Here is a 26,694-nt window from a genome sequence, read left to right as displayed (position 1 = left end):
TACAGATAAGCCAAGAAGATGAATGGATGGAAAATTATAACTGCAAGCAGTTACAATGTGTTCCTCGTATGACCCGGCAGGTCCACCTCCTTTCACTAGCTCCCCACATGCTCGTCCCTTGACCTGGACTTCGCCGGCACACTGCGTGCCCCAACAGAGTCTGCAATTTTTCAGGACCGTTTGGTTCTGAGAGCTTTCAAATGCAGGACAGTCCTGAAAGTCGTCAATATACAATTTCCCAGTTCTAACTGGGGAAAAAAAATAAATAAATCTGCTGCAATTACTTATTTTGTTCCTTTTTTAGTATATATTGTGCTAGGTTTTATTCCAGAGTTGATCCTAGGGGGCAAGATTGGTTTTGACTAATGCAATCTTAATGGCTCTCTGCTGAAAAAATGTTTTGCACAGTGGCTCATCTGTCTGAGAATGTTTCTAAGAATCGATTTTGTTAGTGTGATTTCTCGTTTTTGAGTCAAGATGAAACGCATATTTTCTACCACAGCAACACCTACAGGTGAATGTGGCTGAATATTTGTATCTGAGAAGTGGTGTGGGTACTGAACCTGGATACCAAATCAAAGTTGTAATAAGTTTCAGGGGGGTATGCTGCAGTACAAGTTTCAGTGGAGAAACATAAGAAGAATGGAAAAACGGAGTAAAACAATAAAGTTCCCTGCTCCGCTGGGAGCAGGCGAACCGCCATGCCCTACATTGGCTCGTTCCCGCAGGCTCGGAACCCTAATTATTAAAAAAGTAATATCCAGTATTCATTATATGGATGAAACGAAAGTCAAGTAAGTGACATAAACCAACCAACCATAAAACATAAAATAGGTTTCAGCCAAAATAAATGACAGAACTCCAATGTAGATTTTGCTAATAGCCTGTATTTTATGTTGTAGAAATAATGGTACAAAAATGTTTCAAATATCCATAAAATTCATTCTAAATGACAGAATTTGTGAATATTGTTATTTTGAGCTACATCAGCAGGAACACAAACAAACATTTAAAACATATTTAATGTTTCAACTTTTATGTTTATCCATTTGGTTTACATAAATGAGTAAATGAGTGACAACACTCATTTACAAATATAAATGACTGATAACACAAGCTGTTTTAAAAGAAGCCTGCTCGAGTATTTAAAATGCTTATTATGGATATGAAGAAACTACAATATAATACCACTGATTAGAGGTAGAGCTGTAGTTTGATAATATGTCGGTGCCTTTAAGAACAAAAAAATATTTCAGTCTGAAAAGCCCATGGATACATGATGCTTTTTATAGCGAGCTTGTGCATGATGCCTCAGCATGGAAAGAGTTAAAAGCGTGAAAGTCACACCATCTATCAGTCTCAGTCCCCTGACTATGCTCCTTGAAACTGCAAACATCCACAGCAATAAAATCAAGAAATATGTCTGCTGAAGAACTTGAGAAGATTGCTGTAATGAATCATTTTACAGAAATGTTGCACTTGTAGCAATAAGCAGAAAATGAGTTAGACTTAGACTGACTTTATTGTCATTATGCATGCACAGGGTGTATACAGAACGTAACTTCGTTGCATACGGCTCAGGACAATGTTTTGAGGTTCCAATGTTGTGAGGTTACTCCAGAATAAAATAAAATACAGTATAAAATATGAATATAAAATATAAAGTGCAGGACTGACAGTAAAATGGAAGTTACTTAGCTATGTATATGTGCAAGGTATGAAGTGGAGACCAGTTTTTGAGTGCAGTCCAGTTAAGAGTTCAGCAGTCTGATGGCAAGTGGGAAAAAGCTGTTTCGGAACCTGGTGGAAGGAGTTCTTAGATAACAGCCAAAATAATGACAAAAAATGGGTGCCCTCTTGTTTGTAGTTTGTCTTGTGCCTCAACAGAAATAGAAACACCTCAGCTTAATATTTCCTATTCTGTGACGCACCAACAGCAAGATCCTGAGTTACACAAAAACATGAGTCGAGTGCATTGCAATGCATTCAAAGCTTCTAAGTAATGAAATAATCAAATCAAGATTATTTAAATCTAGACAGTCGTAGTTGCTTACCATGGCTAAGAACTCATTTGGGTGTGAAGATGGTCTGAAAAAGCCGTTAACAGGACAATGTCCGTTTTCAAAACAAGATCTTAATTATACATGAGATTTTTGCTGTGAATTTAACAAACAGAGTTTAGCTTGAGTTACAATTAGGCGAGAAGGAGTATGTTCATCCTACAGGGACCAGAACAAAGTCTCGACTGAGGAGGCATCGAAGGCCAAAATCTGAAGTCTGCACTGCCACAGAGGGAAAAAAAAAAAAAAAGTGTCCATTTCTCAATTTCCCAATGGACCCACAGAGGTGTAGTGCAGAAGAAAAAAATTATTGGATGACAGCGGTTTTATGGCTTAAAACATTTGAGCTGTCAATGGTCCACAAAGCTGCAGCAAGTGCAATTTGTTAAAGTTTATAATCACAGAAACTGCATGAATTTAAACAGGTACACAGAGCGTTTCTCCCGCTCCAGCCTCTCACCCACTGTGGAAGCAGTAAAACGAGCGCCAGATTTTGCATAAAGCAGGGGTTTCCAAAAGCAGCCGACAAGAGTTGGTATCCTGCATGTTTCAGTTCGTTCTGCTTCAACACACCTGAATCAAATGATGGCTCGTTAGCAGGCCTCTGCAGAACACCGACATGCTGAGAAGGTAGTAACCACCACCAGGGAGAGAAGTAAAACATGCAGGATATCGACTCTTGAGGGCAGACTTTGAACACCTCTGACATAGACCCTCTTAATTTCTTTTACAGCAAAGATGTGTCTTGTGAAAAGCCTTGTATATCACAGGATATATATTACAAGGTATATTGTAGGGTCATTCCTGCAAGTTGGCTGCTTTCTGCTGCACAGCATGTGACTTTTTATTTTTACATCGCTTAAATCTTTAACTGTGGTTACATTTCCGAAGGAAGAAAATGTTCGACTGTGTCTAAGTCTGCATTTTTGATCTATAGCATGAGCGGGGCACATCTTGTATTACATGACAGCCATGGCAAATCCCTTCTCCCCTGGAGCTAGTAACAGCAGGAACACAAGCTACCGATAAACGAGCCATGTTTTTGTGCTGAAAACGGTGAATCTCTCAAACAAAGCAGCTTGTGCATTCTTGAGTGTTTCTGCTTAGCCAAGTCCACAGATCTTTTAACCCTCCTGCAGTTTGGGCACAATGCTCAGGAGGAGTGCAGCAAGTGGCACGGTCAGATAGCCGGGGAATAGGAAGTAGGTATCCCATCAGACCGTCAATTCCCGAAACCACAAATACACACGAAAAAAAGCAGAAAAGCTCAAAGCACATGCAGGGTCAGTGCGACCCCACACAGTAAAAAGCTTGTGGGGTCCAAATGACCTGACCTCTTAAGACCGCGGCAGGGTTCAATGTAGTCACAGCAACCGTATCACACTAACATTGAGTCTGAGTCTCTGAGCATAATAGTCAAAGATCCTGAAACCATTTATATTTTAGAGTCTTTCCTGGATGTAATATGTCAAACTAAATTGTATAAGAACATTTTAGTTTTTGCTGCATTAGACATTTAAAAACATTTGGCAAATAATCCATGTTTAATTAATGTGTAATGCTACAATGTTGACCTGCCTTTTACTGATCAAGACCACCTGACTCCCCAAACCATACATGCTTTTGCTTACATTGAATACTGCAAAGGATTATGGTTATTTTGGATATGATCAGTGTCGGTAAGTGTCTTTAAATGAGTTCCAAATCCAAAATAACGGACATTTTGACATTTGACATGCTTTCTTAAAATATAAGACAACTACTGTATCTGACCCTGAAACTGGGCACAATCTCTTTAATCATGATTGTCCTCATGTGAGAAGCTGAAGGATTAAACATGGTTTGGAAACCAGGCTCTCAAAGTAATACCTCGGAGACTAGCTAATTGTTTAATAGAAGCTGAACCTTTAAATCAGCTTAAGCCTTATTCTGACGGAATTAGCATATGGTCCCTAGGTAAAAACATTTGTAGTAATTACAAATTACAGAAATTCTCTGTTTTCAACCCTGTGTGCGGATTGGCCCGTCGGTAATTTGTAAAGTAAAAAGTACCTCCAGTATTCCCACTGAACTCTGAGGTCCTGTGATAATGCTAATCCAATGTGAATGAATAAGCATTCCTGTGATTTGGACAGAAACGGATGGGATCAGGTACGTAATTAGGCATTTTTGGCTTCCTGGGTGCATCTTTATTTGCTTTTGTCTAGAGTGAGTCCCAGGCCATGAAGACTTGTAATGTACAGCATAAAAAAAACAAAAGGCTAAAGAGGAGATGCGGAGTAGTAAGAATAATTTTCTTCTGTTTGTAATTTCTGCCATACAGCTGGCCGACGCTGACAGTAACACAGCATCAAGCTGTGGCCATGGCCTGAACAGTAGTTTTACCGTCTTAAATGTTACACAATATGCTGCGCAGTCCATCTGGGAGAGGTCTGTAAATCTAAATGTGAATGTGCCACATAAAAAGCAGATGTTGGGGATTCATTTATTTATTTCACAGGGTGGGTCCTGAGAGAAAGTTTTTCCTGTGCCAATAGGGATTTAAATGAGATTTTGAGATTTCTCGCCCTCCCCCCATCCGTGTGGTAGTAATAAGTGTTTGTGTCTCTTTTTACTTAATTAACATCAATAAAGGAAACTTAGTGTGATGAATAATGAAGATATCTGATGAATAAATAAATAATACAGAGTTTGTTTTTAGTCTTTGTCCTAAATTTAGTGCAAAATTCTTCAGCTTTGGTTTGACCAAGTCACGCATTTTAGGTGTGAGCAACAGATTATTAGCATGCAGTCCTTACCGGAGGAAAAAACATTCTGTGAAAGTCCTTTAGTTAGACAAAGAGAAGAGCAAACACCAAAATGTGTGTCACATTTCAACCTGAGTAAACTGAAAGAATAGATGTATGCTCACATTGGCGATGTCCCTCTCCAAATCCACAACTCGCGTCACCTCTTCTCTTATGTGGGTTTCGTTGATTTCCAGTCCCCGGTCAGAGCGGATCAGCTTAGCCAGGTCAAACATGAACTGCTCGTAAGCTCGACATGCCTGCAAAATAATTGTTGGTAATACTCGTTTCATAAAAACCAAAAGTGTCTCCTCGCACCAATGCACAGACCAACTATTGCTGTAGCTGCCTTTTGTTTATCAAATCAACTGTTCACATTCAGCTGTAAAATAAAACCAGAACAGAGGATGCCTGTTCCAGTAGCACTTGGTCTGTCTTAGAAATACTTTTTCCCTCCCATTTTTTATTCACAACAAACCTCTGAAAGGCAATACATTTTCCCTACAGTTTAACCCAGTGGTTCTCAAATGGGGGTACGCGTACCCCTGGGGGTACGTGGAGGTACTGCAGGGGGTACGTGAAGCTTTTCAAAATATCTTAAAAAAATCAGTAGGCTCCTCATAATAAGTCTTGGGAAAAATTATTTTGTAAAAAGTTTGATAAAATATAAATGCGTGTTCATGCACTGAATTTTATATTCAGTATTTAGTTTCAATATCCTTTAAAATAAAACTGACCCCCCCCACCAAGTTAGTTTGACCCAGGGCACTCGTCAACGACCTGTCGTTATCATGATTACACTGTAACTATGGAGACGTAGCTAAAGCGTAGCAGCAATGCTGCTGAAAGTACAGAGAAAGTGAAAAATAAGGCAAAACCAGAGCCGACGAAGTACAGAACGTACATGGAAAGGTATGTTTTAATGGGATTTACGTCCACGATCTCTGTACCTCTTTTTTATTCCAAAAATGTTTTGCCCATGTCAGGGGGTACTTGACTAAAAATATATTTTTAAGGGGGTACATCACTGAAAAAAGTTTGCGAACCACTGGTTTAACCCAAACATTCCTATTATTGCATTTAAGCAGTGCAAAAAAAGTTAACTTGTTATAGTGATGCTTTACATGGGCTGGGCGATATGGCTGTAAAACCAGCTCGTATCAGTCGATAGACAATTATCAATATATTTATTCACCAACTTTTTTTGTTCCAATTATTTGATATACTGCCAAACTGTTAGCCTGAGCTTTTCTGTTTTATCCACAGTTTTCACTCCAAACCGTAAAATACTATGTTAGGCAAGTTATGAGGCACGGCATCAAAACCTGAAATGGCTGCTGCGCAAGTTACTCATCAAGTTGTTGCTAGGTAACCAAAGAGCGAGTGAGTTAGTTGATGCCACCCACCTTGATTGGCTAGCTCTGAGAGGTTAAGAAGCAGGGAATATTTTATATATTGGATATTCTATCAGATGTACTATCTATTAATATTGATCTCCTGTCCATCATGATATATATTATTGATTTAATTTTCAGCCAGAGGCTTTATGAAACACCAGCTTTCCATGTTAACTAATCTTTCAACGAAATAAACCAACACAAGCACAAATTAACTTTTTCAACTGCTTTGGCTGTGAGTTAATTACACATGACTAAAACATTTCAGCACACCTCTGCATAGGGACCCTCGCAGACATAGTAATCTCTGGACAAGAGGCCAAGGGTTGTTTGCTGATCAAACTGGCAAAGACAAAAAAAAAAAAAAGAAATCAAGACAATTTTCTACTTGCTGGATAAAGAGACAGAGGTACATCTGAACAGAATATAATCAAGAAGTATTACAGTAGACAGTTATAACACATGCCAAGACATCCATCCCTTAGATTTTTAAGAGTTAATTTTAATTTGTTTTAAAGACTGTAGGTTTTAGCTAGTAAAAACTCAGAAGTTTGTGTTCAGACTACAAAAACAAAAACAAAACAAAAATTAATGCATGAAAGAAAAAAAATATTCCTAAATGCCCCTTCCAACTACATATAGAAAGTTGAGTGGAAGAATTAGGTGCATCAGGAAAATGCACTCAAGAAGCAAGGATTGGCACAGTCTGGAATAATGACCGTTATTTTACCAGGTTTGTCCAACTGAGATTTAAATATCTTGTTCACAAGAGAGACGTTGCCAAGAATTAAATAAAATGATTGCTAAATCATTTACTATGTCTGATTTATCAACTACCTGACTGCCATCAATCAGCACACAGAATGGAAATAAACGTAACGGTTGAGGACAAATATTTCATTGTTTTCCAAGTTTTGGGGATCTTTGCAGCAAAAATGAAAAAAAAAATGATTCGATTGTTGTTTTACTAACTCTGTCAAAATTAGTAAAATAAAGTAACACTGAATTCAAATACACCGAGATGCACCTTAAGGGGTTTTACAGCCACAAGCTTTATACGTACATGAATGATGTATGAAGTGGAGTCTCTGTCATCGGTGCCAACGAAAAAGTTAACCAGAAGTTGAGTTCCATATTTCCAATTTAACCTGGCAATGACATCCTCTAACCTCCAGGTTTTCCCTGAAGAAATAAGGAGGATGTACGAGGGAAGAACTGCAATAAGTGATTTATAGCATGATGGCAGTGAGGGGAAGAAGGGTAAAAATGCAATACCATAGTCTTCCTCCCAGTTGTCCACAGCCATGGGCCACTCAAAGATGTCTGGCAGCATGTCGCGCAAAGGAGCTCCTCCTCTCAGCTCTATTAAGCCTACAGTGCAGTATTGGTGAAAGTCAAATGGAAATTAGCTTGCATACAGTAATTTTACACAAACTCAAAAAAAGCAACATTCACCAATTAGTTTCAGGCTCATTCCTTCGAAGTTGACATTTTTACCCCTTGGAAAATGCTGTAATTTTACTACATCTCTATTTCAAACAAAAATGTACAAGTGTAAATTTTTCTTCTTGGTTTTTACTTATAGATTGAACGCTTTTGTTCCGTCTTGAAATCTTGTTGGTGTGTATTCAAGTTCTCCAAATAGGGTCATAAACTACCACAACTTGAAAAACATTTTCCGGGCAAGATTTCCAAGGTCCAGATTAAGTAAAAAGTAGTAGGTTAAAAGTATTTTCAAGATTTTTGGGTGATCATTACAACATCTAGATCATGCATACATATTTTATGTGCAACTTATGTACAAAATACAAAGATGACCGTGTTTGACATCTCTAATATTGTACTTTTTATCTTCAACAAACTGAAGCAAACACACAACCTTCAACAGCTGCACAAAGTGATGCCAAAACATAACTGTTTATCTAAAATGGACTAGTCCATTCACATCTTATGTCTGCTGACTCACTCTCGTTTATGCAGGACTTGTAAAGTGTCTTTGCCTTGGTGAGAGCAGCAGCCTCCCTCTCCACATTCTTTTCAAGGACACCTGCATATAAGCACAAACAAAAGCACACATGAAAAAAAGGACAAAGATAAAGGTGAAATCAGAGCACCTGTCGAAATTTAGAGTGAGAAGAGGGGGAGTGGGAGTAGCATACGCCTGCAGGAAGACGCAGAACTGTTTTCACGTGCGAGGGTTCAAATGAAATGATGGCGCTTACTTTGCCAATTTGTCCCAGTGTCACTAAGAGCCCTGGAAACTAAAGCAATCATTGCAAAACCCTGGCAACGGACTGCAGTTGTTGGCAAAGGAGACGACATGTAATTTTTAAACGGCAGAGAAATAAAAACACAGTTCACTTTTTTATAAAAAATGTGGAAAAACAACTTCAAAGTTGAACTTCTCAATCCAGGTTCTGTCTGTTTTATTTATTATGTTGTTGGCAAAATGTGAATGTTTTAATGTGAACAAAAAGTTATGTCTGAAAGGTGTAATGTCTCATTTTTCACCGTGGCAAAAGCGGGACTCTTACATATAACACACTACGCATCTCATGAACAGTAACGTTTTTTTTTTGTTTGTTTTTTCGTTTTAAGTAGGGTGAAATCTCTTATAGAAAAAGCAAACTAATGGAAATTGCTGATGTAATTTGATTCTTTTAACAAGCCATGCAACTTGCTATGATCCCAGGTTTATAACCGGTGTAATACTGGTGTGTGGGCCACGCGCGCACGTCTGATGTTGCTCACAGTGGTCCTCGGTGTACTCAGGGAGCCTGTGTGTCTGCCCAGACACATGAAAAATTAGAGGGAACATTGCTGGTCACATAAAATTCCAGTAAAAGACCCCAGTGTATGCAATATGGCAAAACATGCAAAAGATCAAAGGGTTCAAGGTGAGAATAATTTTGCATTTCCCTTTCAATAAGTAAACTTGTATTAACCTGACAAACCTGGAGAACCAAAGTCTACTCTGCACTAATTAAAACAAACCAAAAAAAAACAAGACATTATTCCAGTACCAGAGCCATCTATTGAAAAATGAAACCATTTCTAAACGAGACATTTTACTGGGCAGTGTTTGTATTTCAGCCAAGTGAAAGACGGGGCTCCCCTCTCCCGGGAGCCACAGCTCCACAGATGTGACACTAAAAGGCCATTTAGAAACAAGCGGAAACACCAGTGGTTGATTTTATTGCCTCGGTTCATTGCCTCCTGACGACCTGTTGTGGGCAGAAAGATGCCAGCTACATCTGCCTCGGGCGAGTGTTTTTCCAGCGGTCAACCAAGAGGAATGATCAATGCTGTGGAGGAAACCGGCGCCGCTGAGGGGGAAGGACAGCAGGACTTTGCCTGTGCAGAGTTGCATGGTTGGGTTTGCACAGCATTTCCAACAGGAGCTGCCAATTCGTTTAGTAGATGCTACATAATGAAGATCAGTGCAGGTGAGAGACATTTAAATTTAAATAAAAAAAATAAAAAAGTCAAATGTTCTAGTAATTGTAAAGGTCTGGGTCTTTATTTGTGCTGTCTAGATAAATCTGTGGTTTTCATTAAGGCTTTTCTAGTTCTAGAACAAGGATGACAGTATCGATACAAAATCTTTAACTTATGCCCAATCATACCGGAACCGCCACTCTTCATTATCTAAAAACATGCCTCAGAACCAGTGATTAAACTGAGTTTTAGGCATACATGAACTCTGACATTTAGGAACAAAGCTGCAAATGAGAGTCATGCGAAATGTCTCTCGCGAGACCCACAAACAGAAGCAGGCAGCAGTTGCAGTTTTTAACATAGCTTTGTACGTGGTGCTCAAGTCACCACAAAACCTCAAAAGTAGATGCGTCACATGACTGTGATGCGTGCTGAAAATAAATACAAATGGTAAAAGAAAAATCGGCTCGTACTCCCAATTAGGACACTCTGCTAATCCCAAGGAACTCCCGATTCCTCTTTGTCTGCCGTCTAATTTTGCCAGTCACACCCCTAGAAATTCATAAATGTGTTTTGTGTGGTTAATGATTAACCACTACTGTGTAATATGATCCGCTCTGCAAGCCGTAATTAGAATAGACAACTGAAGACTTTAAAAATGTATAGTGCAGGTCTAGAGAAATTTCAAGACACTCAAAACACAAAATCTCTGAAACAGAACAACCAGACAGAGTGCAGCGTTAGCGTTAGCATTTCAGAGAACTACCCCAGCGTACGACAGTCGGTGGGAATGAAGAATAACTGGAACAAAGAAAAGGTTCGGCTTTTGTCTAGAGTGAAGAAAGACCTTACAGAAGTGTTCTAAACGTTCACAACCCTTTTAGGATTTTTGAGGCCTATCATGTTTCGTTTTTAAAAACTCCAGTTGGGACAAACTATGTGTTGCCATTAGGAAACCAGGAGCGGTGCTACAGGAAGAGAAAACCTGATAGAATGTAGCGAGTTACTTTAGTGCATCGTTAAAAACCATTTAAGCAAATACATTGAAGTAGCCCAGTGTTATGGATTCTGTGTTTTCCTCCATCTCTTTTACCCTCTTATCTGCTTACACTCACAGGCTGCAGCCTATATAACCATATTTAAGTGTGACTGCCACCAGTCAGACGAAAACAGACTGAAACTGATTAGACTACCCTTTGGGGAGGGTACAGATTGCGGAGAAGAATAAAAGATAAACTCGCGCTTCAATCTTTGCTTCACTTGGTGTCACCCCTAGGCTGTGCTAAGTGACGGACCATCCAGTGCTGGATGGTGGATGAAACTCTGTATCTGTCCCAATTGTATGACATGTATGGCTTGTAACATTTGATCATTTTTCGGCATTCAAGCCAGTTTTTATTTATGAATAAATCTCATCATTTCTCAAGGTAATTTACACTGAGGGGTTCTGGTCGGGTCCGGAAACTGGTTAACGAACCTGGGAGGTGCACAGAGACAAAAATGAATGAACTCCAACGTCAGCAATAAGCAGACTCTTGGGCTACGCTTTGCTTCTTACAGAAGGTCTGGACCGTCTGCTATCGCTAAGGTTTTGCCTGCGCGTTTATTGCCATGAAGCTTACTGACAACGGCCTGGGCTGTAAACCACCGTCTCCCACCGCGATAACAGAAGTACAGAGCTGAACTAGATTGTTGGTAAAGCCAATTCAACATATGGAAGAGTGGCCAACACGGACTGAATGACTTTGTTCACTTCCTCCGCTGCCATTGGGTAAGCTACGACTGCATTGCAGACTACAATTTTAAAACTGTGCAGAAAATTGACATTGTTCATAAATTCTGTTTACCATTTGGCCTGGTTGAAAGTCCACTGGAGAAATCCTACATGCAGCACGGAAGGGAAAAGAGAATAGAGCGGAACTGTGTAAGAAGACAAAGGACAGGCTAACATGGGAGTACATTTATTATCTTTACTGAAGTATTAAGCTAGTACTGTCAGCACATGCTTAATGTTAAGTGACTGTTCTGTAAGATGTGGAGACTTAAAACTTCAAAGGGTTTGAAATGTGGATGTGCATGTCAGGAACTGAAAGATTATATGGAAGCTAATTGTGATCATGCCCACAATTTGTTTCCATGTCAAAACACTTATAGAAAGTGGTTTAATGGTACATAAATTCACAGAGAAAATGTTCAGTACAGCCTATTCAGTTGGGTACGCACACAGACAAAAACAAACAGTGTTTTGAGCGTAAATAAATGAAGACTGTATGTGAAGAACTAAGTGAGGAAAGTCTTTTTCAACATTTATTGCTTGATTAAAATCAATCCAGGACTTGGTGTACAAAGTCTTAATTTTTGTGTGTCGTCATACCCTTACTAGGAGAAATTTATTTTGCCCAACTTTTTGAAGAACTTCAATAATAAGCTAAAGAAGTTAAAAACAAAAGGTAAGCAGTCGAGACTAAATGATGGAAGAAAAAAAAACAACAAGCTGTAATTTCTTGAGTCTTATCTGTTCCCGCTTTTATCTTGTACAAAAATCTGATATTTTTCTTCACTTCTTTGAATTTTTAAGTAGATGCTGCCACATCATTGCCCCCTGCTGGCACGAGGCAGCAATAACGACTGCAAACATTTCTTTTTCCAGTGGATAAAAAAAAATAAAATAAACATCTACTTAAAAAAAAAAAAAACACGCATACATTAATTTAACTGGGATTTTATTACAAGTCACTGTTTAGCGCTTTTGATTAATCTGTCCTAAATGAAGCAGATGTAAAGCAAAAGAAAGAAGAGCAAGGGAAGGCCCTAGTTAAAACTGAAACGCCTCACTCCCCAATGAGCCCTTTCAAAATAAAACCCACTCAGTCAGGAAGATGCAGTTCTCACTAAGTCACTTGAAGCTTTTCTTTTAAAATCTATAATGCTGACAATGTGTCCCTGACCCTCAAATACTGAATGGCATGCTTTTTTCCTTTATTCGTCTACTACTTTTAGGTCTTTTAATCTGTTGCCTTTTACAGCGTGGGGACCTTTTGTGAATTTTAATCATTAACCATTTGAATTCATTATGAAGCCAGTCATGAATTATACATAATGTAAATCTCTTTCAAGTCTTTCTGCCTTGCAATAAACTTTCAGTACATGCAAAATGTATGTTAATGACTGAACTCATGGTTGTAGCAGCTACTGTTTATGACAGTGCAGAAGAAAGGAAAAGACCTTTTGCGTTTTAAAAATGAATGTTATTAGGAAGACGCACAGTCATATGCCAATTTGTTTTAACGTACAGACCGAGTGTGTCAGAAATATGTTTATGTATAAAAAAAAAAATCATAAAGAAAGAGTAAACTTTATATTTACGCCTTAGTGTCACAGTGAATAAACCGCTTCTATTGTCGTTTGTAGTTACTTTAGGAATCCCTCAGTGGAAACTTATTGAAAGTTCCATAAAGATGGTTACCGTTTTGTCCTCCAACCCTCATTCTTTCCTGCACAGTGCAAGCTTCTCCCCCCACATTCAATGGTCATCATCATCAAGCACTTTGAGTTTAGTTGGAGCTAAACTCAAATTGCCCCTGATAGTCCACTAGACTGTTCGGTTGAGGACCAAAATCACAACATTTGTGATCTTCTCAGCTGGTGCAGTTTGCTTTCACACGTGTCAAACGATGAAAACCAAATGGGAAAAAAAACCTGTTCCACCCCTCACCTCTGTTGGTACAGCACCAAGACCTCCTGAAGGAAACGGTGTATTGTTGAAGGAAATGACGCAAAAACCTCTGAAAGCTACATGAGTGCAACATTGTTCTTGAAATTTAAGCAGAAATCGAGTAGTGTCAGATTTTAGCAGTTGTAGGATTTCGCTTTGGTAAAAAGCCATTTCCCCTGCTAGCATTAGACCAGCATTTGTTTTAGTTATATTTACCCCGAATGCTCAGTGCTTTGGTCCACTTCCTGCTTTTGCATCAGCCTCCATGTTTCCTTGGCATTTATATACCTATTTGAACTGCGCCAGTCACTTCAACCGAATTGAAATCTAGGTTTTTATGTGGACCAAAGTTTGCTGGTTTGCTCCACATCAGAGTTGGATTTTGCATTCACACCTCCCCAAACACACCAGACTTTCTAGGCAAACAAACTAGAGTTCAATGAAAGCAGACTAAACAGGGCTGGTGTGAACGCACCCTGAAGGTCTTTAGCTCTGTGTGTAGAAACTAATCAGGCGTTTGGCATAGAAACAGCTTTTCTAAGCATTTATGATTTTCTGCATTAGGATGGCCTTTGCCAGACCTCTTTGTTAAATATTTTAACAAAATACGTGCAGTGTGAAGCATGAAGTATGCATTTCTGTAATTTGTTTTGGTGTAAAAAAACGTACTATTGTAGCAATAGTACAAAAGATTTTTGAAATTATACCTTTGTTATTCAAACTGCGCTAAATCAAAAATAATGGAGCTGTACAGAGAACTCTCCTTGTCCACCATATAGTGCAAGTCTTAAAGTGAAAGCAGGAAAAGAGGTAAGAAGTTTACCAACTGAAATGGGTTATGTTGTAAGTAGAACAACCCTTTGACTTTGACGAGTCTTCACCCATCTGAACGCGACATCAGCCCTGTTTGTCACTCAGTGTCATCTCAAATGTTGCATCAACCGATACACAGCATCACACACTCGCTTCATCTCAAAGCAGCGAGTGAATCGATACAGGAAAGAGGATGGGCCTTAAATTACAGAGGGAGCTGAAAAGGAACTCTCCCCGGAGTCCAGAAAGGACATCACTCACGCCACTTTGAGTTGAGATCAAAAAATAAAGACGGGGAAGCTGAGCCCTTTTTTCCGCTTTGTAAGTTTGGGACCAAACAACACGGTGTGATAAATAAAACCGAGACGCAAAGCAAACGTGATTTATGCTCCCTGCTTTTGTTCAATGTCCTTTAAAACGCCTGCACTAAAAACAAAAGAAGGCACAGATTAGTAAATGACAAAGTCAGTCTGTCTTTCAGACCAACTTAAGAGCTGCTAAAGCCTCAGATAAACACCTGAATGGACCAGCAGTGACAGTGACTTTTCCAGAGTGTGATTATAGAGGTTCACCTCTATAAATCAGAATTCAAAATTTATCAATTTCCACCAATTAGCATAAACTGAACTTGTCTGCACTGTATTATAACATTTAAATGCATGTACCTGAACTGGAATCTATTTGATTAGATTGATCTGATTACAAATATCTGTATAGAAATGGAAACTATTGGTCTTGTTAAGGGCTTTGAGATAACATTTGTTGAGAATTAGCTTGGCTACATATAGAACCAAACTCAGAGTGAATCAATGTGACGAGTGAACTGAAATGAACATTCATTGCAAATTGATTTCAAGTGGCTCTTAATTTGAGGATTATGGCTAACAGCTAATGAAACTCAAAATTTGTTTTATTGCAGACTAAGAAAAAAAATAAAGCAAAATTATTGCCAGCTTTTTGAACACTACGTCCATATGCCCTTGAGTGCATAGCTGGTCGGAGCTTTTTTTGACTGATTTGGTGCGTCGACACGTTGGAGCGTAGATATGATCAGCCAGAGGTTTGTCCATGGGTGCGTTTTTTTTATGCATCGCATTTTTCTTTCAGATAACTTTCCATAAATAAGGCCGCAGCACACTGAACCAGACGCGGCTCCAGACGAACTTAGCTGGAGGGGTGAGGACAGGGGAGGGTACAGTAAACAGACTTTTAATTTAATCCAAAGACATGAATGTTTATGTAAGCTTTCAAAGAAAATAACCATGTTTATTAATACAAAGTAATCAATAATGATGTGCACAGTGGCATGTAGAAAATGCTGAGTAATTATGACTGAGATCTACATAAGCATTAGCTCATACTTTGCAGATATCCAATTCCTTAATAATGAGCTTTTGTGGTCAACCCTTGAAGATATTCATGACTGCTTGCGGGAAAAGGGTCAATCCAGCTGGTCCCACCCCACATAATGGTGCAGAACATATTATAAATGATCATTTCAGTAATATTCTAATTATCTAAAACTGAATTTTGGGCTCCAGTTAGCTGTAAGCCATATTTATAAACATTTTTTTTTATTTTGTTTTTTTTAAATGCTTCAAATTTTTGATTTGTAATTCTATTTGGGTTTCACTGTTAACATAACTCCAAAACAAAACCCTTCAAGGATATTGAAAATAGGATCCACCTGCATGGTCCATCCCAGCTCCCCACTGATCACCAGTTGTGTCGTCTGGTCCTAAAGTAAGATATGGAGCCATTTATGAACAATGTCAGCATTTTTGGAAAATAAATTAGTCTCTCTTTGGCTTAATTTCTGTGCTTCAGAATGGGTCAGACTGACCACTTTCTTTTGGCTTTTTCTTTTCTTTCCCCCCCCCCTTATGCATAGAAAAGAGGATTGGAGTCAAGTGTCTCACCATGCCCCCTTTTGCATAAGATGCAAAGGACTTTAGAAGACAGGCTAGATAAGAGGGCTTTGAAACTTTAATCCTGTTGTAGTTTGACCGAAGCATCTCATAGATTTCGCTAAGAACTCTGGAAATTGTGTCAGCTTCTTGAAAAAAGGGGCATAATCTGTCTCCTTTAAATCTGCTTTCTTTCTTTCCGTCGTGCATGAATGCATCTCGCTTTAGATTATACGTGTGGTTATTTGCCTAATCCTCCTTTTCAATTTATTACCACGCATGCACTATTCATGTGCTCGTATGACTGTAATGAAGTCCTAACCCAGAGACCCTTCACAGGGTGCCTTCCGCAAAAGGGCACGGATCATATGTGCGTGATTGGATTACAGACTGCAAACCACTCGTGTTTAACCACAGCAAAGGTTTCAAATTAAAGCCGTCACACACACAAGTTTGTATTTGAAAGCATTTGATAATTTTTTGCCACCAATATTTGTCATTTTGTCCAGCAGAAGAGATTTTAAATTGGCTTTGCCATTTTTTTTTTTTCTATACTGCTTTACATTTAAAGACAAAAAGCTTGAAAGTTAACCAAAATTTCACTTTGTTAACAAGCAGAGACAACTTTAAAAAAAAAAAAGACTGGAAAAAACTGCATTGAAGAGATTTACTCCATTGTTGTACTTTAGTGCTGTATAACTTTTAAATTTTATGTTTTATTATAGCTGAAAATTATAATTTGAGGTCGTTTTTTTGAAATACTAAAGATTTTGTGTATATGAAGATTCTCTTGTTTGTGTAAGCACTGTTCAGCCACAGTAGCAGTAATAGATTTTACCCAATCATTTGAGTTTTCATTTACACAACTTTTGCCCAAAACTTTAACCCCCACTACATTTCTTGATTTCTGTGCTTTTGACTTCATGTTAAGAGAATCGTCGTTCCAGGATGACTGTCGTGATCCTACTTAGAAATGTCATGGCTGAAAAGTAAAAACACAATTTTCTCAAGCCACGCATCTAAACGAGGAGGGCAAAGGCTGCAAAAGATGTTCCCACTCAGGATAATAATCTTTTTCCCCCGGAATGAGCTGGAAGTGTACACAGACAGAATTAGTCCAGACAGGAAGGACTAATTGTGCTGGAGGGAGAGGGAAATATAGGGGCCGCTGCAATGAGCTGTGGGACTCCTGCATTTATCTTGGTCTTGCAGAAAGCCCAGCTCAACTGATTTATGTTTGCGTTCCAAATCCATTGCATAAGGTCACTTAACACAGAATGTGCATGTCGCTCTCAACACACTCCGTTATAAGGTTTAAAGTCCAGCACTTTTTAAAATTTTTCAAGGAGAACAAAAAAAGGGGGACAGTGGTTCTCACCACTGTCCTGCTCACCTACCTGAAGTGAACGGGCGATTAACAGGCTTCTGCAGCACTTAATGGGAGGCAATGCAGTTTATTAGAGTCAGTCGTGTGTCTGAGCGGGACACGACTAAAACATAAAAGGCAAGGAGGACTGAGGAGCAGGATTTAAAAACACCGTTTTCTTTTTGTTCTTGAAAAACTGAGTGAAGTTGACCTTCAAATCAGACTAAATTGGTGTCAAATGTTTGTGCAGTAAAAATTTTCAATTGTGCCGCTAATATTTTTAAAGATATCAAGAAATGTTTCCAGAGGACGTTCAAATCAGACAAAATTGGTATCAATCAACTCGACTACGTTTGTGCAGCAAATTTGTTTTTGTTTGTGCTGCTTTGGCTTTGAAGATATTAATGGAAGTTTAAAGGTAATTTTGATTTAGTCAAATTGGCGGGGGAGGGGCTGGTTGACCTTTTGACCTTTAAACTTCCATTAATATCTTCAAAGGAAAGCAGCACAAGCAAAAATTGTTGCAGCACAAATATAGTCGAGTAGATTGACGCCGATTTTGTTTGATTTGTAGAAGGGGCAGCTAGTTGACCTTTTATGACCTCTGGAAGCATTCCTTAATATCTTTAAAATGACAGTGACACAAATGAAAAGTTTTGCTGCACAAACGGAGCACAAATAGAGGAGTTGTCCTAACCACAAAGAAAGATCACCGTTTTATTATGATTGAATTGATAATAAAGTCTTACATTTGAATTTTCAAGTAAATTATAGATGCACAGCTAAAGTGCAAGTCATGTTGAGTGATAATGAAAAATTTAAATGAAGACAGAGTTTTCCCTATTGAACCATCAGGATTAGCTACCAAGCGGAAATTGGTCATTTTCACTCAAACACCACTTTATTCATCCTTGCAACAATGAGAACAGCAAGCAGACATATCTGGTGTCTGTGATAACTCAACGATAGTGACTCTGTCTAGTTAGAACAGACCAGAGCGATCAAGGTTTCTCACAGGGAGTCTGGGAACCAACATTAGGGGCGATACAGACCATCAAAACCTGGAGGAGCTTTCCGTTCTTATCCGAACCTTTCCTAGGTTTTAGTACGGTGAAAATAGAATAACCTTCACATAAATCTGGCTACAGCTGGAAAACGCAAGGTGGTTTTAGAAACAGAGAAGCTATTTTCTAACATTCCACTAATCGAGTCACACAGGCTGAGATATCTTTTTTATGTGTATTAATTTTCATGTCCACGGCCTCTAACTAGTAAAAAAAAAAAAAAAAAGTACATTTTCTTAGAAATCAACAGTCTTACACGAGAACAATTTGATTGGTGCGTTATTGCAACATGCCAATGCACCGCTGTGCTACGAAAAACCTTCTTCAGCTGCAATTCATACTTTGTGAATCTCCCCCAGACCACTGAAAGTGGAAAAACTTTGTCATTTACCTTTCCGTTAGGCTTGCATGACACATTAAAGAGCTAGTTTCTTTAGAAATTACCCTATTTGGCTAATAATTTGATTGAACTGCTGAAAAATATTCACTTTTTATTGAGGTTTTATTTAACTGAGAGGTACCTACAATGCAAGAGCCGGCATGGACAGAAATTGTATACAAAAATTGACTTTTTGTATTGTTTAACGTTAAACTGTTGCCGATGATATGCAGGATGTTTATTTTTCATTAGGCGGCGATTCTATCAATAACAGCTATCCTGTTAAACAGCAGCTTTGGTAAAATGTGTCACTTTAAATAAAACGGAAAGAGAGAAAAATAACCACAAATATATATCTATAAATTGAATATTTTAGTTCCAAAAGTTAAATCTTCAAAACGGGGCTTGATAATATTCAACAGTCCCTTGAGCTCTGCATCTTTAAACATGCACACCCCCCCCCCCCCACACACACACTCACACACACACCAATCCCTCCTCAGTAAGTGGTACTTATTTTGGATTCTGGAGTCCCCAAATGGAAAATGCAAGGCAGAACCTCCAGTAATCAGGTCCCTCTTTGAAAGCTGTTCCCGGTTCCGGTTTGGGAGGCAGACGCTCTGATTTAAAGATTAAAGATCGACCTCTCAAAACACTATTAATATGAATGGATCAGCTGAGCTCAAACCTAACCCCTCCCTCCCCCATCCTATTTTAGTTTTATTTACCGCCGTATTCTCTGAAACTCTTTTGAACTCCATTTTTATTCATTTATAAGTTTTACCCCGTATTGTGAAGCCGCTGTTGGGATGCTTGAGCTGCGTGGCGATGCAATCGTTAGCCTGATTGCATTGCAGCAAGAAGGTTTTCAGTTTGAATCCTTACCAGGGGCCTTCTTGCAGGTGCGGTTTTATGTGTTCACTGTGCATGTCTCTCTGCGGACTCTTGTCTTTCTGCTGCAGTCCAAAAACAGGCACTTCAGGCTATTTCAAATAAACTCCCCATGGGAGAGAGTGTGTGTGTTGACTTGATCTCTTTAGCATTTATGCCCAATAAGAGCCGAGATGGGCATCTGCCCCCGGGAGACAAAAGGATTAAGCAGGTGGAGAAACTGAATGGATCTTTTAAATACATAAATCTAGGAGAGGTGAAGTTTTGAGCAAAAGTAGACATAAAGAAAAAAAATCCAGTGTTTGCAGACGAACTTTAGTCATTGAAACCAGCGTCACCTTTCTGGCATTCATGATCGAGCCGACTGTCGTGCTGCATCGCAAATTCTCTGGAGAAAATATTTTGAATGCTCATTTAGGAGTTGCCGTCACTGCAGTCGCACACCATAAAACCCTGATTATAATGTCCTCCAGAATATTCTTGTGTGCTTTAATGTTAAACAGCGTCTCATGCACCGCCGCAGAACCTCTTATCTCTGTGAAACGCGTAATTTTAGTCTCCGTCTCATATTATGCAAATGCGTTTCAATCCTGGACAACAAATGAGGTGTTTCAGGCAATTCGGGATGAGTGTCGAGGATAAATCTCCGGGATGCAGGCGTTTCAAAACGCGGCACGGTTTCTTGGCATGCACGACACGCACTCAAAGAATGCAGGGAAAAGCCAACGTGCCCAAAAGAAAGCTTTAGAATTCAAGTCGACGTTTTAATAACTTTAAACTATAGCTTAGGATCCTAGTCACATTGTAATGACAGAGCAAGCTCTGTTTCAGTAGAAGGATTTTCACTTCTGACATACCTTGGTGCAGACAAAGTGGTCGGTGGCTCATTAACGCATCTATTAAACTCAGTAATCTGCACTTATGGCGGAGGGGGTTGTATGCAATCATTATTAAAAGAATGAGTGAAACCTTTTAGTGAGGTGCATCCGTTCTTGGAGACACCCGTCTGTCAAACAAAATTCTGCCATTCACATCATTTTGCTAATGTCCCTCCGGCTTATTAAATTGTCCCTTGTTGATTCTTTAAGTATCTATACAGTGATGGACAGAAATGGAGTGGGGCGGGTTGGAAGCGAGGCGTTTTCAAAATTATTTTAACAGACGAGCAAAAAAAGGGGGGAAGGGAGTGTACACAGCTGCTTCTACTTTGACGCTCCTAAATAAAATCCGGTGCAACCTTTTCACAAACAAATATTTGATTGGTAAATAGAGTCCACCTACATTTAATTTAATTCCAGCATGAACGCCCTGTCGTTTGTGGAGATCTCAAAAAGGCCAAGTCAGGCAGATCAGGGATTGGTGCAGAGAAGAAGTTAGATAATAAAACCTTTTGATTTTGAGATTTCAATTTGATATATAAAAGGCATTAACTGATCGGCTGGGAAAATGAGAACATCAATCAGAGAAGCAAACATGGCAACTCTGGATGAGCTACTTTACAGCTCAATTAGGACCACATGACAGGACAATTATAAGTTCCAAATCTGGGCTTAATAAGAAAACAGTCATTGTTGAAACAGTCCTAAGAATTCGTGAAATTTACCGCACACCATGCCAGGGTTATGAAGTGAACATGCGGAGAAAAATACTCTGGTCACATGAGACCTAAACTGGACTGGTAAGCATACATGCAAAATGCAATGCGTCACTTAAATCATCCAAATCAATTCTGCCTATTTGCAAAGCCCCAATTAACAACACTTCACAAAAAAAAAAAAGAAAAAGGAAAACGAAAAAGGTTAAATACAGAAAAAAAAACTAAATTCAACTAAATTATACAGAGATTCAGAGTCGATGCTGGTTATAAAACTTAGCAAAGCTCATTCAATCCAAGATAACCTGGCAGAGTTACAGAGTATACAGGTGATCCCAAGCGCCTCACACCATAACATCTGGTGACAAGATTGATTCCTGTTAAACAGAAGCGCCATTTGACAGGAAGAAACCGCCAACAGAACCTGGGTCTGTGGGTGAAGTTGTATATTTATAGGCTGCTAAAGCTCTTTCCGTTAGTTCAACACAGACGGGGTCACAAACGGTGTTTCAGATAAACAGGCTTCAATAGATATTATAGATACAGTATTATACATTAAAAAAAGAAAGTAAAGAAGCATTAAGTGCAATAACTGTATGTAGCAAATAGCACGAGTCAGAGTGAGAAAAATCTGTGTCCTCCTGCAACCTCAGACTATCGTGCTGTAGCCAGAGAGATGGCTTGGAATAACCTCCAACTGTAAGATTTCTCAAAAAATAAAAAAGTAAGCTCAGTCTTAAAAACAGACACAGTTCTCAGTGAACTGGGAGCTGGATCCAGAAGAGATGAGCCTGATAACCAAGATCTGCCTCCCGTTCTACTTTTAGACGTTCTAGGAAGCAGCAGCCGTCCTGCTGATAGTCTGAGAGCGAACTGCTCACAGTCTGTTGGTAACGTAAGAAACAATCATGTCTGAGGAAACTGGATTGTCAAAGGAAAATTTTAGATTATATTCTGGAATTAACAGAAAGCCAATGATCAGAGAAATCAAAACTGCAGAAATATGACCTCTAATTTTCATCAGAAAATAAAAAAAGAAGAAAGTTGTCATCTTCCCAAAGCTAATACAGTATTTAACTAGTCTGTATTCACCACTTAAATACAGACTGCTCTTCCTGAATCACTCTTGAGAACTCCTGAAAAATTGTTTGATATGAGAATAAATAACATATCCAGGTCAAACATAAGGTTCTATTGAACATACAGATTACAGATACCCAAGTCAATATCATCCCATAGTAAGTTTTCACATTTTTCAAGTTAGGTGCATATACGTCACCTAACTGATTGAAGTGGGGCTGTTGTAGAATATTGGACAAAAGATGTGTGAAATGGACATGGCAAAACGTTCACGGCAAGTTCAGAGGCACCAAATCCAAATTTCCAAATTTTCAGATCTCGGTCAAATTTGACAACCGGTGAATCGGTTTCCTTTCACGTAAAAATTGTATGCTACTCTGGGGCGTGACTGTGACAAAGGTGTTAGGAGTTTGTCCTGTTACCAGAGGATTGGTGGTTCAAATCCCTGCTTAGTCTTAGTTGTTGGGCAATACATTTCACTTGCCTGCTGTTGGTGGTTTACCACTATTACTGTGTGAACGCAAATCGGTGAATGACAAATTGTAGTGTGAGGCGCTTTGTGGTCCACCGGACTAAATAAACTCTACAAGTACATTTACCATTTCCTTTGCTGGTGTATCAAACGGAGCGACAGTACATTGATAAGACATTCACGACTATAGGCTAAGAACATAGACACTAATCTCCGATGTAAAAATAAAAAATCTCCATTTAAGATGTTGTTGCATTACATCTGATATCCAAGCTACTTAAATGGGCTTTAAGTGTGCAGAAATGTGCAATCTCAATGAGAAACAAGCTTAGACTCAAATATACTAGTAAAAAAAAAAGAAAGAAAAAAAAAACATAAAAAGTCCTGAAGTCATGCAAAAAGTAGGAACTCAGCAGTTTGAAAAAGAGCAGTCACTGATACACAGGCTATAGCCAGGAGATGACTACCACATGCCGTTTCATGTGCTTTGACCCGTCCCTTAAAGCGGCACACAGCCATTCCCCTGGTTACAAACTGCACTTCACGCCCAGGCTGCCCCGCTTTTTGTGGGCTGCATTTCAACACCCGGAATCTCCAGCTGTCATCCACCTTTGGTTTCTTAACTTCAACTCAAGTTTAAGTCAACTTTAAACAAAGCCTTTTATCCTCTCATACGCGACACAGTTCCTGCCGTCCCTCTTCTGGGACAACAAACTAATTAGTAATTAAAATGCTCATGGTCAATTGGGCAAATTATTGCACAGTATGCCACACCTGAGAGGGAGGTAGGAAATTAAACTATTAAAAAAAAAAGAAAAAGAAAAGAAAGCTTGTGTGTATGCATGCTAAAGGTATCAGGGAGGAAAAAAAAAAAAATCATTAATCATTTACGGCGTTCTACAGGAGTAAAGAACCATCCGAAGTATTTACAAGGAACTGCAAACCACACTATTTACTTGAACATAAAAGCACGCAGACATTTTTATTTTTTTACAGCTGTGATCCAGGCAAAGCCCTCCAGTGACCAGGTGTTTTCAGACTTATGCAGCTGTTGAGAGCAAAAGCATCCATCAATCAGCGGGGGGCGATGTTCAAACAAGCAGCCGTGGCGAGCCCTGGGATCAGAGGCTGCATGTTTGATGTCCACCTTAGGTCATTAGCGTGCTCGTCACCCTGTAGTTATCGAGAGTATTTCTTTAACCATATCAGCTGATGACGTATATATCCTTTAAGGAGCGTTGTGCCTTCTTAAAGTTTATCCAAAACAACGTGGCATGCAGTTTATTTTACTTCTCTTTAAAAGTAAGTTTTACATGGAGGCACACACACACACACACACGCACAGAGAGAGTAAACCTGCACATGTGTTTACTGTACTGCCGGAGACATTCCATCTCCGGATGGCGAGCTCCACCGCCCAGAGGCATGAGCACAACACCGACAGTCAGAGGGGATCAAGCTGGTGAATGATTAGGAACAGTCCCCTGGCAGTCCTGTTCCTTTCTGTGGTAAACAGCATTTAGAGCAATTAAGCTAATAATTTGACAGCGTCAACCTTTGCCCACAGTTCTGCTTTTTTTTTTTTTAGTTTTTCCTATTTTTTTCCCCCTCTCTCTCTCTTTGGTCATTTCCTCTCGCAGCACATCTTGCTGTCAAAAAGTTTATAAAAGCAGCTGAAACATAGGAAGAAAAAAAATACAAGGGGTGCGAAATGACAGTTTCACACAGAGCCATGCCATGTACTGTATGTAAATGGCCGCGGTATCAGATTGCGAAAAATAAACGTTTATTTTTCTTATTCCCCACCACTCACCGTCTGTGGCTTTTATGAGAGTGTGGCCTGCCAAGTGGGAGCCAGGGCAGAGGAGAGTGGCTCCAAAGTCACACAAAAGAAGCTTGCAAAAGTATTTGTACTCCTGGAAATGTGATATTTTGTCACATTATGCCAGCAAACTTCGATGCATTGTTCTTTTTTTTTTTTTGCAACTTTTCGATTTTATGCAACAGAACCTCACAAAGAGGCATGCATTCATGAAATGGAAACAATTGTATCAAGGGTGGTGTGATTATACATTACACCCACTTTTTTTGATACATAAAATCCAGTCCAAGCAGTTGAAATAAGTTCATTTCAGTATGAATGTGAATGTTCTTTAAAGAACTCGCAGGACAGTGTGGAGAACATTAGTGAAGTTCGTGAATACCAACACAAGAACGGGGTTTGGTTGTGCCGAACTTAGAAAATCTCAAACTAGAGTATTCTTATCGCTACTTAAAACTGTAACCTCACACAGACAAGGAGAGCATTGATCAGAAAAGGTGCCAACAGGCCCAAGGCAATGATGGCAGTGCTGCAACTCATGAGGGAAACTCTGCTGACAAGACAAGCTGTTAAATGTGCACAGTTGTGCCAACAGGCTGGTTCACATTTTTTTGTCACTGGCCACATAGGAGACAGAAAAATGTGGGAAAAGGTGCAGAAGGTGCAGCAGAATAATGTCAAATTTTCAGGGCTTTCTTAATCGATGGGGGAGGGAGAAGGAACTAATAAACTTCCCTAAACTGACTGGTGCGTCCCAGGAATATGTCCTCCTGGGACGAATAGCGCTGCGGCTCAGAGAGTGACAGACAGAGAGATTTTTTTTTCCACAGTAAAATCCATCGATAGAGTACTCGATTACTAAAATATTCGTCAACAACCCTAGAAGACAGATTCAGCTAACCTGGAAGAAAACCGTTAAAAGTTTGCAAACATTCACCTTCCAGCCAAACAATGACGCTAAACATACAGCCAGCACTCAAAGGGACGATTTTGATCACAGCATAATCATGACAAGGTCATGTGTTAGAATGACCTGGTCCAAGTCAAAAATCCAAGTTAAACTGATATTCGCAGTTGCTCTTCATCCAATTTTACCAAGCTGCAGTTATTTTGCAAAGAGAAAGAATGTGGTCCTCCAGATGTCCAAAACCAACGCATTCAACAAAAGCCGTGCAACTGTGATCACACCGTAGGACGGTTCTACAAAAGTTACTCACTAAAGTGAAAATGATTAAAAATGCAGGGCAGACTTTGAAAGCCGTGCGTCCCTTTTCTTTTACCGTGCAATAAAGCTCTATTTTATGTTGGTCTGTCGTATAAAACCCCATTAAAACGTAGTTAGGAGATGACAAAATGTGGAAAAAGTTCAAGGGCTGTGTTTCTGCGAGATTCTGCAGGTGTGGCAGGACGTTTCTGAACCGTGAGCAAAAGTCTTGCTTCTACGTCTCTATTGTGAAGGAGTCTCGGGTTGAATTCCTGGTGCAGTGCCAGAAATATTGCAGCACTCATCGATACTCTAAATCCCAGCTGCACATTTCTACCATCTTCCAATTTTCTGCACCAAGAATTACTCAGAAGGTTAACGGCAGAACGAGCAGATTTAAAAACCTCTTAGATTGATTTTACTTTTATCCACAATCATGAAAGGAAAGAGAAAAAAAAAACCTCAATGCTGGCACAAATTATTTCATTAAGCAGTTATTGTCAACACCCTAAATGGCTTTTCTTAGCCCTGAAGCTTCACTTAGTCCTCATAATGCACACACACACACACAAAAAAAGTACTGCCAGTTAATTTGAACATTCATGGCACATGAGGAGTTTCTGTTGTTCATGGAGGCTTTGTCCTCCATAAAGCTTTAGTGCCTTCAGCTGAGCACTCGAGCGGCCTTCTCGCAGACGGTCCTGGG

At 39.3% G+C, this 26,694-nt stretch overlaps 1 protein-coding gene across 3 annotated transcripts in view; it reads right to left on the bottom strand.

Annotated features, from left to right (window-relative positions):
- mme (membrane metalloendopeptidase) overlaps positions 1–26,694 on the bottom strand; it is a 54,626-nt gene that overhangs the window by 14,725 nt on the left and 13,207 nt on the right. For all 3 annotated transcript variants that reach the window (XM_023351911.1, XM_023351914.1, XM_023351913.1), the window contains exons 5-9: positions 8,210–8,290; positions 7,519–7,614; positions 7,307–7,425; positions 6,517–6,585; positions 4,972–5,106 (exon numbers count right to left, since the gene is read on the bottom strand). In XM_023351911.1, the coding sequence (XP_023207679.1) occupies positions 4,972–5,106; positions 6,517–6,585; positions 7,307–7,425; positions 7,519–7,614; positions 8,210–8,290 (500 nt within the window). The remainder of the gene's footprint in view (positions 1–4,971; positions 5,107–6,516; positions 6,586–7,306; positions 7,426–7,518; positions 7,615–8,209; positions 8,291–26,694) is intronic.

The sequence above is a fragment of the Xiphophorus maculatus genome, chromosome 18 (genome assembly GCF_002775205.1).
Source record: "Xiphophorus maculatus strain JP 163 A chromosome 18, X_maculatus-5.0-male, whole genome shotgun sequence".
NCBI lineage: Eukaryota > Metazoa > Chordata > Actinopteri > Cyprinodontiformes > Poeciliidae > Xiphophorus > Xiphophorus maculatus.
The sequence above is the reverse complement of the archived record's forward strand: the minus strand, read 5'-3'. Positions and strand labels throughout refer to the sequence as shown.